Here is a 16,924-nt window from a genome sequence, read left to right on the forward strand (position 1 = left end):
GGGTCCTCCTTCTTGCCCTTCTTGTAGACTGGTGTGACATTTGCTATCCTCCAGTCCTCAGGCACCTCTCCTGTTACCCGTGACTTACTGAAGATGATGGAGAGTGGCCTAGCAATGACCTCCGCCAGCTCCCTCAGCACCCTTGGGTGCATTCCATCCAGACCCATCGATTTATGGATGTCCAGATTACTCAACTGATCCCTAACCCAAGGCTATAAAGGCTATAAAGAAGAAGGTTATAAGAAGGCTATAAAGTTGGTCAAACATGACTCCCCCTTGGTAAAACCATGTTGACTGCTCTTAATGATCCCCTCATCCTTGATATGCCTAGAGATAGTCCCAAGAACAAGTTGTTCCATCACATTTCCAGGGTTGGAGGTGAGGCTGACAAGTCTATAGTTGCCTGGGTCTTCCTTCTTGCCCTTCTTGTAGACTGGAGTGACATTTGCATTCCTCCAGTCCTTAGGCACCTCTCCAGTTGCCCACAACTTACGAATGATGGAGAGTGGCCTAGCAATGACCTCCACCAGTTCCCTCAGCACCCGTGGGTGCATTCCATCTGGGCCCATCAGTTTATGGATGTCCACATTGATCCCTAACCCAATCTTCATCTACCAAAGCAAACTCCTCCTTCATCCTGACTCCTTCTGGGTCTTGAGCCCCTTTACCATCTAGTACCCTGTCCCACGGGACTTCTCTTAATAATTGTTTGAGGAGGCCAAGTTGGCCCTGGGGAAGTCCACGGTTCTGGTCCTGCTAGGTATTCTGTTCCTCCCACACAGGATCCTGCACTCCAGGAGCATGCTGAATTGCTATCAGTGGTGGGTAATCTAGAGTAATTTACGGTTCTGTTCTCTGTTGTGCGGGAAATAAAATCCTGGGCTCAAGTCACAAAGCCTAAATTTGTTTTACAAGCAGTGAACTTAAATTACTACCAACATGACTCTCAGGTCCTGTTGTCCCATGGCATTCTTGAGTCACATTGATCACAGATATTCTGACACAGTAGACCCTGCTGACCACACGACTCTGGGAAACTGCATTGCACCAGCAATATTTAGTCTTGAACACAAAAACAGAATAACAAATGGATCTTGTTTTTTGTCTACTGGGAAAGGAGATTTTCAGATGCAGCAAGACATGACTACCCAAATTACATGTTCTTTGGTGCATAGCTGCTTTTGCCATTTCAGAGCACAGAGAAGTGGAATTAAATATACAAAAAAGTTTTGTGAAGAGCACAGGGAATGCATGTATTGTACTATAAATATTTTATATCTGTCTCTTCAGTTATGCATTTACTGCACATTGATACCAAGAGATTCCCAAAGCTGTGGCATCCTGTTTCCCCGTGCTTCCTCTCATCTCCACCTAACCACTACTGACTTACTACCTTCCAATTACACTGTGCTCTGTAAACTGAATACATTTGTTCTACCCTGTAACCAGAGAGACAGAGTAAATAAAGATACTGGGAAAAGAGTAGTGTATGTTACCAAAGAGGGTCCCCCAAGGACATGGGAGTGATATTGAACTACGAGAGAAAACACAGCATGGGAAATGAGAGACGGCTCCTGCGCACATACGTTGTTTCAGAAGAACTACTGAACCCTAATACTTGAGCACAACCGTGAGAAACACTTTCCACAACACGTAAAGGAGCAAAGACACTGTGGCCTTTATTCCTGGCTGTAACACTTCTCTAAAATATAAAGGAAGGCATCAGGTAAGCTCTTCATGTGAGTGAAACCCTACGTACAAGAACTGCATGTTGTTAGACTTTGGTTTCCTCCTTCGACTAAACAGGCTGAGTCTCTCCCCCCTTATTTTCTTAATAAAATGTCACACAGCTGCTAAACTTAACATCCAACTGGTGTGACACATTCTCTGTGACAAAGCAATACAGAAAATTTGAAAAAAAGAAGACCTCATAGAGAAAATATAATTCTCTGAGATGTGCCACATCTATGAAAAGAAGTCTTCCAAGAAACAAGTAAAATTTCTTCTTACATTTATACTTGAAATGAAGCACAAACCCCAGTTCCAGTCCTGGCTTACAAGGATGGCAGAACACAAGCATTTGTAGTATAATCCTTTGCAAACATTTAATGGTTTTTGCATCTTAAGTTTTAAGCTCCTTGAAAGCATTTCAAGGAATAAGACCCAAGTGTTCAAGAGATACTCAAGACTGAAATCTTTTGTGACACTGAGTACTCAGTTACAAAAGTAGCAATATTCTTCAGCAGAGAGTTTGGGCCTAGCTTTTTGACACTGTGAATCTGTCAAGATCCACTTACAGTTAAGAATTTAAAAAACAAACAAACAAACAAAAAAAAGCAATAGCCTTCAGCTAGGAATCGATGCAGGTATCCCCTGATGTCATCTCAGACACACCATTTATTCAGTTAGGAAATGTTTGCTCCAGAGAGATTCTGGTAAACAAGTAACTCCATTTGTCTAAGTCATTAAAATATTACTCAGGGCTTCCAGAAACTATACCTCAGCCAATGTTCATGAGAGCATTGGGTAAAACATTTTGTTGTGTTAAGTATTAAGAGGATACTGCCTTTAAAGAACATTTTACAAGTTTTAAGTGAGCCCATGACAAGATTCCAGTTGCTGCTGATCATAAAAAACTAAAAAATGTCTGTTTTGTCATTCAGGAACACTTGTTTCTCCTAAGACTCAGATGCAGCATAAGCTTTACTCAGTGTTGGCTGCAATTCATTTCCCCATCACATCACCATACAATTTACCTTTCAGCTGTGTAAATACCAACTACCAGCTCCCTAATGTCTGGATCTTCAGAGAGGGAAAGAAAAAAGAAACAGAAAAAAAAAGAGAATGAAGGAAACACTTGTAAGCCTTTAAAACAGATGTTTGGTTACATCAGTAATCTTGGAAAGAACTATTTAGATATTTCAAGTATCTTGCAATTTACAGATTGCCACTGTATTTAGGCACACTCAGCTTACTAAATATAAAAACTCACACTGGAAAAAAAAAAGGACTCAGGAGCATTCATTTCCATTTCTGGGTATTTAAGACATGAAATAAACTTTCAGTCATTTGTATTTTTAGGTTGCTAAATGAAACCTGATGGGAAATATTTAAAATTCAGTCATTGACCCTGAATATTTATCTGGGTACAGAGATCCATGTCCTTGAGAGATTAGGATCTTTATACTATACAACTGCAAATCAAAACAAAGTATTTGAGGGAGAAGATGTAGAAGGAATATAATTATATCACCACTGTTGCCAACCTTCCCCCACTGCAAAAAATAATTTTAAAGTTTGTTTTTCATGACAGAACTTTTAACATGGAGTCCTAAGGATAAACATTGATTCTGGAATGAATGAAAGATATACTTACTGTTTTTAAATTTCTTTTTGTTTTTAGATATGTCAAAAAGCAATGTCTAGTTACAAACACAAGTTATCATGGCCCCCAGTTCTCCTCCCCTTACAAAAAGCTAGGGTCACTGAAGGAAAAGGGGAGTTTTTGTGTGAATCAAATTTAAGATTTCTTGTCTTCCTGATTTATAGCTCTATGCTTAACTCAGGAAAAATTCCTCTCTTTCAAAATGCACTCAGTTACAATCAAATACCCATATCAATGTCTGTCACCACATCAGCACATCTGGCAGCAATGAATACAAATTAACAATAGGAGTCAGAAAATCTGGCAGTATGATCAACTAAAGCACGCAAAATCCATTCTCTACGCTTAGACCACCAGTGACTAAGGATGGATTAAACTTCCTGCCTCTAATACTGGCGCCTAAATTAAAGGGAAATTGCACTGCAATCTGGGTACCAGGTTTCTGGCTACGAACAGAACACCCTTTGCTCAGCTGCACCAGGCAGTGAAACTTTTGCTCTAGCTTTAGCTCTTATGTCTGTGATGGCCTACTCCAACAGCTGCTTTTAATTTAGCTTAAAAGAAGCAATTTGACAACCATGTAAGTTTGCACCTTCAAAGTAGACAGATGTAAAGAGCTCATGTCCCTGTAATATTAACCATTTTGGAGTCTCGCTGTTTTAATGCAGTGATGACAACGGGATTCACAACTTTTCAAAATAGTAGGCACCTGTACATAGAAAAATAGAGTATTTTCACTTAGTTTTAATTACCACTTTATAGTAAGCAATCCTCCTTCTCTGGCTTCGTACAGTTAAAATTATTGGATTAATTATTGCAAATTTAATCCAGCGAGAATTTACAATTGTTCAACCTGACTGAGCAATTGAATAAAGCACAGATCTCATCAATAACCAGAAAATGTCAGCTGAATACCAAACAGAAGCATGAGTTAAACCAAAGAAAACATTATCTTGTACTTGGATTACCTCCTCATGTTGGGTGTGGAAGCAGTTGCAGAAGTAAAAAAACAGGGAGAAAGGGTATGGGAAAGCAAAGACTTAGGCATGCACTGCATTTTTGGCAAACACTTAACACTAAGCCACTCAGAAGAGTGATGCCACCAGGCAGACATCCAGTGCCTTTTTCTTCTTTTACTAAATAGCTTGATATGGATTTGAGCATCTACTGTGCATACCCTCCACCAGATGTATGCACATTATTTGCACACAGGCATGGGCAGACTGTTGGTATTACAGTCTTGCGTGCATGAAAACTGAGAACGTAGGCACACACACCTGATAGTGGGAACTAACAAAGTGAAAGATCTCCATACTTACTTTGGCATAAATAGCTTCAACCCACCTTAGCAGCCATCAGAAGTTGTGGCAGGATGACACTTGCTCTTAGAAGCTGAACATACTTAACTCAGTAAATCCAGAGATATAAGCTTAAGACAAATCAAAGGTACAGACAGGCAACAAAAAGCACCTACAGATGCAACACTCCTCTACCTATAAACATAATTCACACTTTTCATTCTTCATACACAAATGTGGGTCAGAGACCACATGGCAGCATTTTTTATTAAAAGTAATGTGCAAATAAGATGCATGTTACCTGCAAACAGCATGGGGTTTCCATTCGTAAAAAGGTACAAGTAACAGTACAAAATTAGAATGATTACTACTCATTTCAATAAAATGAAGTCTGACATAGAAATACATATGCTGTATTATTTACACCATTAATTTACAAAAGATATTATTTGTATAAAACAAAGCTATAAAATAATTAGAAATATAGTATTTTTGTAAGGAATGTTTTCCCTGTATAAAAACTTAGAACACTTTGGCAATTCTGCTTTATTTGAATAAAAATGCATTTATTGTTCTGAATTAATTGCATTATGTGGTTTCTTTCTTCCCTTCTTCCTTCCCTTTTTAAATAAAGTTCCACACTGAGGTAGTAGTATGTCAAAGTATTTCTTTGGTTTCAGAAATCAATGGCAGGTCCAAAAGGAGCTAGGTATCCAAATCACAGGAATGGAAAGTTGAAGTCCTAAAGTTTTCAAAGGATTGTTTGTATGTATAAATGTTATTTTCTCCTCTACATACTGTCCTTTCCTTTCCATCTTCGTCTGCCTCTGCATCAAAGTCCAGTGAGGCATGAGGATTATTATGGGAGGTTTTTGGTTGGCAAGTTGCTGGCTGTCTACAACTTGAAAGAGAGTCCAGCTGAGGCCTCCATAAAGGCTTTCCAAATGTTCCTGAAAGACAGTAAATGAGTAAGTAAGTACAGAAATACTGATGCTAACAGTTTTGTGTCTCACTAAGGGTTGTACATGAGAATGCAAGCCAAGAACAGACATAAGCAAAAGTTCACCAAAGTTAGATTTTACTTAACTGTTATTTTACCCCTTAAAAAAAACACCCACAAGCATAAGGCAAGATTCTGCCACCTGAGACATTAAAAACATTTCCAAAGTAAACATATAGCCACACAACTTCATTACTTCTGTTTTCCTGACTAGTCCCTTGCCCATTTTTCTTTGGGAAGGGTGGTGAGGAGGGATGGTGGGCATACAGACAAAACTGCAAACATATCACAAGACAGTTTCTCATGTGAAAGTCAGAACAGTCTCCCTGTTATGTTCTTCAGTGAACAAATGGCACAAAAACCCTGCCGTGCAGTTCAGCAAAAATTAAAAAGGAAAAAATCCAACATTTGCAGAGTTATACAACATTCTCTCACTGTACAATCTGAATGCTAACCTAGTGTTTTTCTGTCCCACCAGCCGAATTCTCCATTCACACCTGTTCATCCACCTGAGACATTAAAAACATTTCCAAAGTAAACATATAGCCACACAACTTCATTACTTCTGTTTTCCTGACTAGTCCCTTGCCCATTTTTCTTTGGGAAGGGTGGTGAGGAGGGATGGTGGGCATACAGACAAAACTGCAAACATATCACAAGACAGTTTCTCATGTGAAAGTCAGAACAGTCTCCCTGTTATGTTCTTCAGTGAACAAATGGCACAAAAACCCTGCCGTGCAGTTCAGCAAAAATTAAAAAGGAAAAAATCCAACATTTGCAGAGTTATACAACATTCTCTCACTGTACAATCTGAATGCTAACCTAGTGTTTTTCTGTCCCACCAGCCGAATTCTCCATTCACACCTGTTCATTTCTTTGCCTACAGCTGGCTAGAACAGACATAGCCCAAAACAAATTTGGCATTTCAGTTGAACCTTTATTAATGATCTGGATTTATTAGCTTGAAAATGGTGTGCCTGTCACTCTTCACCATTGGGAAGGTGTTAGCATCAACCCCTCTGCAAGAAGGGTCTTCTCTTTTTTCACTGAAGAAAGAGATGACTGTTCTAAGTCACATTGTCTGTGACACCCAAAAGACTTATTTTCATAGCACAATGTGCCACCAGCTGATTTTTAAGAACTCAGTTTTTATCAATAATACTAATATGGTTCATAAATTTTACACCCAAAAAGCCATGCTTTTAGTTGTGCTTAGTCACAAATGTTTCAAGTAAAACTGTAATCTGAGATGTTACTAAAAATGGATTTGGACAAGGTCCACATTTGCCATCAATTATTTGCAGAGCAATTTTGCTGTTAACACAATATGAAAGGATGTGCCTCACAGCACCAAAGCTACAAATGAATCCTGTCTTAAAAAAAAATAAATCCAAGCTGTGAACTTTCTCTCATGCATCCACAGTGATGTCAATGCCAGCTGTCTTCTTCATTGTGACTGCAGGGGTACAAGGAGGGCTGAATTTGAAGACAATGCTGAAAAAGGCAACCCACAACTAAAGATGAGAAATCTATCAAGACTTCTTTGACAGGCACCACCTACAAAATTTAACCTTAGGTTCTCTGAGTGAAGAGTTCTAATGATCATGACACATCAAAGCTATGATGTGTAACTTGGGTGGGGTACTAGCTCAGAGATCTGACAAAAAAAAAGTAGCTCTGTAGAAGTTTTTAGGGCAGAAAGTGGAATATAACACCTCGAGCTTGCATTAATTCCTGTGTATATCCACATACAGTAGAACTACTTTCTGCAGGAGACACGTGGTAAAGTCCTATCTGCACGGTCCTACCAAAGCAATAGTGGTAGGCAGTCAGGAGAACATTGTCTAGTCCCAGGGCCTCTGCCAGATGTCATGGCATCTGCAATGCTTCACAGACCAAGCATCTGGCTTTCGAAGGGGGAAAACTTCAGAGCCTGTACCTCCCACCCCACCCCCTGAGAACAAAGAGTCCAGTGATGCACATTCCCTCAGGCACCCTTGCAGAGCCAGCAGACCTAGGTCTTGATTAACCATGCTGACACACCAGCCAGGAGATGATCCATGGACCCAGGGCTGCACTTGGTGCTCAGATATCACAGGGATGAAAGCAGTATGTGACTTTAAACTAACCAACCAAACCAACACCCAAAACATGGGGAGCTTCAAAGGTAAAGAAACACTTTACTCCTTCCCCCCACCTCTCCCTGCCATCTGGAATAAAATTGTAAACCCTGAATTAAGCTTCAGGAACTCTTTTGTCATATGCACTGAGAAAAAAAGACAAAGGAGGGGTGGAGAGGGCTCATTGTATCATACAATATAGACTCATACACTGCAGTTCAAGTCTCTCCATCTGCCCTAAACCCTTCTGGGACCTTGCACAGTTTTTGCCTGACAGGTAAGATTTCTGGCATGCCTGAAGTTTGTTAAGGTGTAGTTAAGTAAGTACTCTAATTTTCATGGAATCTGGCAGCTATAAAAGATAAGAATCACAGCAGTGATGTGATTTTTATGTAAGTGTTAGCTATTAAGATCTCTCAGTAATCTAAATATGCTCATTATGCAGTTTTACTGTAATAACTTTTCTGTTCCTGAATTTCAAGCATTTTGGATGGTGTATCTAATGGCTCTTTAGAAATCAGGTTTCCTGAGGAGCAGAAGAGGCCTCACAGGTACATCCAGGGGTGAACCACCTCATTGGACTGCCACCTTTGACTTGAGGACTCCTTCAAGGTTATGCTTCTGATCAAGCCTCAAGCTGCTCCCTCTGTAACACAGGATAGAGCACATCTGGATAACTCCTGGTAGGATCCAGTGGGCAACCTGAGTTTTGGAACATCCAACTGTCCTCTTGCACTAGAGCACAGAGAGAGTGAGCCTATGTGTTGTCCTCGTTTGAGCTGGGATTAAGCCAGTTTTTTTTACTGATTTTTTTTTCCTTCAGCAAACTCTCTTTAAAGCAGCACACTTGCTGAAACTAACAGCAAGTTTTCCAGCTGGTGAACTGATAGCACCGGAATGCTTGTAGTACCCGCTGAGAGACCAAGGATGCTTTGCTCTGCTTGTTGAATCTGCTGCTTTGGACACTAAAGGAGCAGAAAGGCCATTATCTACAGCTCCCATAGGGAGAAGCAGACTAGACAGATGGCAAAATTGGCAAAACAAAATATTCTATCCATATATTTATGTGGCAGTTGGTATAAATTCATGGATCACAGAAGTCAAGCCCTTTTTCTCTTCCCTTCAGTTCTGTCCACGGCCAGCGTCCAGGGAAGACTCCGTCTATCCATCTCCTTTGATCCCTAGGCCCATGCGTTCCTGACCCTCATAACTACTCTCAGCTCCTGTTGGCTCTGCCACTCTTTCTGGCAGTGCTTCAGGACATTTCAGAACTGCTCACAGCTCAGGAGATGCTGTGGGAGTTGCTGGGGTGGGGGGGGAGGTGACAGGGCTCTTGCACATTCCTGCACATACTTGTACACAGTTTCTTTTATCATTGATATTTCATGAAAGCTGTCCAGTTTAGTTTTTAATCTGCAAAGTCTTTCTCCTCATTCCCACTCTCATTTCCCTACCTGGATGGCAGTGGGAGGGGACCGAGAACATTGTTGTCATTGATTTAATTGTTGATCCTGAGTCCACCCGTGACAGCATATACACTTCAGCTGTTTGGGCCTTAAAAAATAGATTCTGCAGTATTGCAAGTTACTCAGGGGAGGAAAAAGGGGCAAGAGAACAAAAAGACAAGAACACATGCAAAATGTCAAGGACAACTGCCTTTCCTCTGCTACTTCCACTCCTCCTTTCTGAAGTATTTATATTCCACATGCTGCATTACCTTACCAAATTCACAGACACCCACAAAAAGAAGCCCGCGCAAAATGTTTTCCACAACACTAGCTATACGAGTATCTAAACGCTAATTCAGAATTACCTACTGTAAGAGCGGAAAAGTTGAGAAATCAGCTCAGCTTAGTATTGTAAGTAGAAAATGAGACAGTAAGGATACCAGCAGCATGAAATAAAGCCAATACGTAGAACAATACCCATGAAAGTGCTGTTACTGATAACAGATGAGGGTTCCAAACTTCTGTTTACATCAAATGTGTCTGAGTTCAAAATTTTGCTTTTTTGTCCAGTTCCTTCATTTTGAGTACAAATGGAGTTAATCAATTTGCTACTTGTAGACTGCATCCCAATAACGGCAACACACTGGTCAAAGGGATCTTCCAGTGAAGGTGAATATTGGTAGCATTCCTTTTTCTTTAAATATCCAGACTCATAAGGGTCCAGGCATGCTGTTCTTTGGTCAGGGCCGCAACCTAACAAAAATGAAAATTGTCTTTATATAGATTCATCATTGCATAAGATCAAACTAGGACTAAAACTTAAACCCTTAGCCCTCAACTTACTTGCACTGTATGCTTCGAGGGTCTCAGAGCCATATGTATTTCCTTTCAAATACAAAGTCCCTGAAGTCCCCAAATAGTGACAAAGAAACTGATCTGCAACACCCTCCAAGTCCGTTTCACTGCCGTTATCTAGATGGCAAATGCCTTTAAAAATAAAATTGACAAGTCAGGGTACGGTCTTTTCTTAAGCTTCAGTTTATAGTTTCTTGAATAAGTTTTCTTCTTTTAAGAATCCAGGCTGTTCAACTAGTTTCCTGGTGTATTTAGAGCTTACTTAAGTTTAACCTAACCTTTTGATGGTAGCTCTAATTATAGCAAGTGTGCAATGAACTAGTTTAACAGAGAATGCGTCACACTTGGCATCATTACACAGTCCCTGGATAATGGAACAAATCCAATCACAGGGATCAGAACCAAGCACTTCCTTCCTTCAAAGCACTGGAAGCCAAGCTCATGCTCTGTCACACAGCCACCTTTCAGAGCACAGAAGCTAATGAGAAAGTCCCAGGTGGAAGAATCTGAGGGGGTCGCTGGCTGCTCCAACAGCTATACTGACTTTCAGCTCAATGGTTCCTGAAAGCTGTGGATATGGTCTTGCTCCACAAAGAGGCTGCTCCTGTCACTACCCTACAACTGCAGAACTATCTCACCTCTACTCCATTTCCACCTGCCCGAACTCCAGACCCCTTCCCAGAGAGATGACTTTTCCTCACTAACCCAGTGGTCTGGATTCTCAGGGGCCAGATGTATAAATACCAAGTACAGGAGCTTTGAAATTGCAGTCACCTTAAATCTTTTATTGACTCTGACCCTAATGAGTTTTCTAACAGAAAAGTTTAATCACTTATACTGAAGTTGCACTGATATTACCACCCATTCCTACATTCCATTTAAAACAACCTTTCCAAGCTATAACAGAGGAAGACATGCTGTTGTAATTCCTTTTGAACACTCTTGTTTTGGAAATGTGATCATCAGTTTAATTTTACCCTTGAGATGAGAGAAAAACTTAATGCTTTAAGCAAAGCCATTAACATCATTTGGATGAACAGAACCAAGCTTCAGTTATTATCTCATTGAAGCAATCCCAAGTAATAAATTTCATCTTCTCAAACTTGAGTAAAGATGTTTCTTTAGTGTTATTTCTATTAGTTGGAAACACAATAGCCAAGCTGCAGCTATTCAAGCAACACAGAAAATCTGCTTAACCTACCATTACTGTCCCTCTGCTGCAAAAAATACCCTCCCACAGAAGATGTGAGGAACTGATGATGGCTGCCATTTTCCGATGAACCATATCCATCCTGCCTCTCAGCCAGTGTACCCTGGGATGACAGGTAACTTGGAATGTCAGCAGGCAAATTAGTTTCATCTGTAGGAAAGCAAAACACATAGAAAAGCCATCAGCATACTTGAGAGTTTTTAGAAGTATTTTTTAACTTTTCAGCAAAGCCCTGAAGGTAACAAGTAATCCACTCTTCTGACTCTGAGTCAAAGCACACAAATGTTCCTACAATAAAGTAATTGCAAAGCAACCACAAACATTTTTTTTTTCTTTCCAGGGCAAACCTTCAGTTAACTCACCTGTATTTGTGATGCTGCAATCTTCATTTCTCCTTCTGGTGTGGTAGATGATGACCACCCACACCAAGGAAGTGCCCACCACACAGCAAACCACAGCTATGATCACAATGCCAACTGTGGCCCATCCATCATCATCAAGTGATGGGGCAATGTTTTGAGGAGAATCACAGGTGGGAGTAGGAATTACATTAAGACGGATGTTGCCTCGTTCCGTTCCAAGCGTATTAGACATTTCACAAGTGTACTTCCCAGCATCTTCTACATCTGTATCCACAATAATTAGCAACTGATTGCCTGCAGCAAAGAAATGTCTTTCTGTTACCACGAGAGGGCTGTCATCCTTAGTCCAGTTCAGTCGAGGCGGAGGGCTACCACCAGCAATACACTGCAAGACTGCAGTTTCACCTTTTGTTACAGTTCGATCCAGCAAAGGCCGCAAAAATGATGGTGTTTCTGAAAAGAAAGCATAAGCCTTATATTCTACATGACCTTGCAAGAATGGGAACATATCCCTTTCCTTCACAGTTCAAGAGGAAAAGCTAAATTAAATGCATCAGTAAGGCCTAATGAAGCTTCCTCTCATTCTCAGAAAAAACACATTCAAGGAACTGGAACTTAGAGCCTACAGTTTACTTCTCAAGTGATAAGACCTATCTGCTTCATTACCTTAGAAGGTAAAAAGGACAAATCATACATGCTTGGAGAGAACTAGATTAAAAATGGTTAACAAAACATGAGAAAATTAAAAGTTAAACAAAATCTCCTGTCTCTAAACAAAAATAACAGCACCCTTTCTTTCCCCCTGCATATCAGATATTGTGTATACACTGAGAAATGTAACTAAACTTTATTATTATTCATCATGATAGTGATTGTGTGCTGGAGCACATATTTTTAATCTGTGTGTGTCAAGACAAATTATTTCAGAATACTTTTCTTTCTAAAAGCTGACAATTTAAAAAGTGCTCAGCAATAGTACTGTTCAAGGAGATTGTGTCAAGGATTGCCAGTGTCTTACCTAGTACTGTTAATGTTGCATTAGCTGAAATGCTCCCAGCAGTGTTTTGAGCTGTACAGCTATAAACGCCTGTGTCCTCAATTTTTACATCAACAATAAAGAATACATCATCTTCAGGCATGACATGCATGCGCCTCTTGCGTGCTGCAGGAAAATCTGTTCCACCATCTTTCTGCCAAGCAATCTGTGGGATAGGATGCCCCACTGCAGCACATTCCAAACGTGCCATTGCCCCAGCCCGAATGGTTAAGTCCATGGGAATCTTTGTAAATGAAGGCAGCACTAAAGAAAAATAAGGGACACCAAAATGAATAAATGAAGCATAGTTTTCCTTTTTTTTTGCACAGCATATTCTTAACACCTTTCCCAGGCCTAAAAATGCAGAAGCATACAATCTACATTTATCAGCAGCCAGCAAAGACAAAGGGAGGGAGCCATAAAATACATGAGACCACCTAGATCAAAACCTCCTTTCTGCTAACAGCATCCTCCATGACCTTTTAATAGTACCTTGAAACAGAGTATATACATGCCTCCTGTGAAGAAAAGACTAATGTTTTCCCATCTTGTTGCACAGACTTTGTCAGACTTACTATGTATTGGTTCTGTTATTTGTTTTTTTCCATACTATGTTTCAGCACAATGGGACCAGCTATAAACCAGAATGGTGACCTTGGAACTAGACAGATTTTAAGAAATATTCTCAGCTTATGGAGGGATCTTCTAAAAGACACAGATGATGAGAATGGAAAAACTGTGTTTATATATCTTGATTAAAATCATTCTACTTTAAGTCCACAAGCCAAAAGTAAAACACTTACTGTTCACTGTAAGTTTGGCTTTGACAGAGTAGGATGAACCAAAATGATTTGAAATAACACACTGGTATTTCCCTTCATTACTGAATTCAACATTGCGCAGTCGGAGGATGGTAGTGTACTCCATTACTTCACCGCCCTGTGCCCGGAGGTGTGCATAATTCTCCATTTCAGCATCTTGTAGTAATTCATTGTCTTTCTTCCATGCAAAAGTCATTGGGGAATCACTGCTGCTGGCTGCTGAACATACAAAACTCAAATTGGTGCCTTTGATTGCTGACTGCGTTTCTGGCTGGACAGTGATCTGTGGTTTAGGAAAATCATCTGCACGTATGGGAGAAAAAGTAACACAGAGGAAGAGAAAAAAAATTACGTGAGGCCCAAGGACTCTTTTTAGCAAGAGTCTGTAAGCCTCATTTTATACGTTTGACAGAAGAGCCAGATAATTATTAATAAAATGGATATGCAATATTTTCATTTTAAATTTCCCTAGCCTTAGGCATTTTTAAATGCCATATTTATGAATGTATTGTGCCAAGTCATCTCTTATTGAAAGGAAAGCATGCTTAAAAGCAGACTGTGTGTACAGTTTGCTCAAGACCAGCACTAAAGAGGAGAGAACCAGCCCTGACATCCATAAGAACTATTCTGAAAGTCAGCCATGAAGCCTACCCTTCATCTTTACAATGCCTAAGGCTGCTGTGAGGTTTTTTATTGAAAGCATAGTTCTTCTGCCATAAGAACCTGCATGTTAAAGGGGAGAGTTTTCCTTAAAGCCACAAAAACCCCAAAACATGTACAAAAGTAATTTTTCCAGTGATTTGTAGCTGTTTGTTCCACCTTACAAATATAGCAGTGCTGAAAACCCCTTAAGAAGGGCAGCAAACAAGAATTTCAAGATATTAGCTTCTGGGAGTTCCTTTACTATTGGAAAGTTACCTTAAAAGTACCATTTTGTGAGTTTACAGAATTAGTTGCTTCCTGAACCATTTATTCTGTCAAATACGTGTATACTGCATGTACAAAAGGAACTGTCAATTATATGCCTGGCCTCCCAAAAGCAAAAGCCTTAGCATATTCCCAACTTTCAAGATGTCTCCTACATCTTGACAAAGACACAGGCACAAACTTCACAAGCACTGCAGAAAATGCCTTGGGCCTCAGCTTCTTACTGCAGACACTGCTTGTACTGTAAGGAGTCAGGATTTAACCTAGCCCCTTTGCCTCCTTACGTCTCATCTGTTTGGGAACAATATACCAGGGCCAAAGTGTAACGTTCTTAAACAATCTCCCCACTGCATGTTACAAAAGAAAAAGGGATGTGAAGATAGGCTGAACTTGAGCTGCCTTGCAGGACACTTGTAAGTCTGGAGCTGAGCTCTAACGACAGGGCAACATGGATCTCAATCAGGGACTCTAAGAATAGGACTTAAGAATCTCCCTGGCCAACTGGTTTTCATGCTTCAGATCCACGCTCTTCCATGCCAAACTATACCATTTGCAAATTGAGTTCACAGTTAGCCCTGTGCAAAGTCAATGGAAGTAAGTAAAACATGATAAATACTGAAATTAGCCTGAAAGGACAGAAGAATGTTCTTCATTCTGATTTAGTTGCACTAGCAATTGGATAATAAAATATTTGAATATCTTATTTATTTTTTCATTCTATAGAAGCCACTTGGCTACTATGTAACAGCAAACAAGCTATTCATCACCTAGCTGGTAGTCTTCTAGCACCACTGTATTAATTTGGAGTAATTCATACAGGTCGCAAAAGCATCTATTCTTCCACAGTTGTCTTTAGTACAGAAATGTCTCACCATTTGTTTCAGCTTAGAAGACATGATCTTCAGAAGCAAAATTTACACAGATTTTCAGGCTTTTTTAGTTTCACAGATATTGAACCCTTGCCTAACACAGGTTTTCCTCTAACAAATTTAGGATTACTCCCTTCTATCTCCCAGATGCTTTAAAATATGTATTTTGGCATGATTTGAAGGATTTGTACACTCATATAAATCATACACATTCGATTTTTTATTTCAATTTCAGATGATTTAACACTCTTCTGCTGAAAACTCTACACAAGCAAAAGTGGCCATTGTAAACTTGCAAGGCAAGGCAAGGTGTGCACCCAAACATATAGTGATGATGGCACACTTATAAGATTTAATAAAAAATGAAACACTCATTGATTTCAGTAACTTTCTAGCTACTTGTGCATGACAATTACTTTCTGTAATAAATCTAGCAACTGACTCTTAGTCCATCCCTTTTTGCTAATATATCTTACAGGTTTGGAATTAATTCATTAAAAATGGCATTCAGCAGCTAAAAGAAAAATCCCGGTGCCCCATGGTTCAAGATACAAGATGTATTTATTTAAATCCCCCAATTTAATTTTTTGCCAGAATGAGTTTCTCATAAATATAGATGTCTACTTCATATATACTCCATTAGCTATTAAGCAATCTGTAATTTCCTGCACTGAGTCAACTTCTCCTTTTCAGCAGCACCTAGATTATGCCCCATCCATTCATTACTTAACAGTAACATACTAAATATTTGACAGCTAAAAGGAAGAGAGAAAGCAACATTTTTGTGCACTGTTTTATATTCTGTGCCTGCTTTTCCATTGAAAAACAGGGTATAAGAGGCAACAGTAAAAATTAAGCAGTCTTACTTGCTATGAGAGGAAAGTTATTAAGACAAATATGGTTACTGTTTTATCTCTAAAGAATATAAAGTTTGAATTTTCTTCATTAAGAAAAATAAAATGTATACAACATAAATACAGGAAACTGAGTTAGCTTTTAATTTCCTGACATTTCCTAAGTTCTAAATACACCAAGAGTACTCAAACACACATCTTTACTCTGAAAGCTTAGCTTTGCTTTCCTTTAAATAGAGAACATAATATATAGATGATAATGAATACTACTAAACACACACAGAGAAATTTCGTTTTTAAGGCAGACGCTATCACCTCAAGTTCTCAAGTTTTAATATTTTACTAGCATTTACTATCGGAAGTACTGAAATATAAAATATCAGCAGTGTAAGTATGGTAATCAGATGCTTTAAAATACAGTTTACATACAGACAACGACTTATACGGTACAAATAATTTTTAAAGTAGACAACACACACAAAAAAGGCCAGAGCTGAGGCCAGTATGGCTATTTTACCTTCACATATTCTCACCTCTGGAATAACCTCAAGACTGATGAAGTATGAAAATAATTTACAAATAATTGAAACCAAAAATTGCATCTGAAGTTTGCCAAGACACGTCTCATTTTAAATGTTCTTTAAACAATATCCATCTTTTAAATATAGAGGCATATACATTTACCACAACAAACTACTGAGCTTTCCCTTGCATGCTATGCTATGTACTATGGAAGCAA

The 16,924-nt window shown here is 39.4% G+C and overlaps 1 protein-coding gene across 1 annotated transcript in view; it reads right to left on the bottom strand.

Annotated features, from left to right (window-relative positions):
- Window positions 1-4,916: 4,916 nt before the first annotated feature.
- LRIG3 (leucine-rich repeats and immunoglobulin-like domains 3) overlaps window positions 4,917-16,924 on the bottom strand; it is a 74,986-nt gene continuing 62,978 nt past the window's right edge. Inside the window, exons 16-22 of the mRNA XM_010006309.1 lie at window positions 13,518-13,838; window positions 12,697-12,978; window positions 11,679-12,131; window positions 11,308-11,466; window positions 10,095-10,238; window positions 9,729-10,004; window positions 4,917-5,633 (exon numbers count right to left, since the gene is read on the bottom strand). Of these exons, the coding sequence (XP_010004611.1) occupies window positions 5,389-5,633; window positions 9,729-10,004; window positions 10,095-10,238; window positions 11,308-11,466; window positions 11,679-12,131; window positions 12,697-12,978; window positions 13,518-13,838 (1,880 nt within the window). The 3' untranslated portion in view covers window positions 4,917-5,388. The remainder of the gene's footprint in view (window positions 5,634-9,728; window positions 10,005-10,094; window positions 10,239-11,307; window positions 11,467-11,678; window positions 12,132-12,696; window positions 12,979-13,517; window positions 13,839-16,924) is intronic.

Source organism: Chaetura pelagica, unplaced genomic scaffold (assembly GCF_000747805.2).
Source record: "Chaetura pelagica isolate M959 unplaced genomic scaffold, ChaPel_1.0 scaffold108, whole genome shotgun sequence".
Lineage (NCBI taxonomy): Eukaryota > Metazoa > Chordata > Aves > Apodiformes > Apodidae > Chaetura > Chaetura pelagica.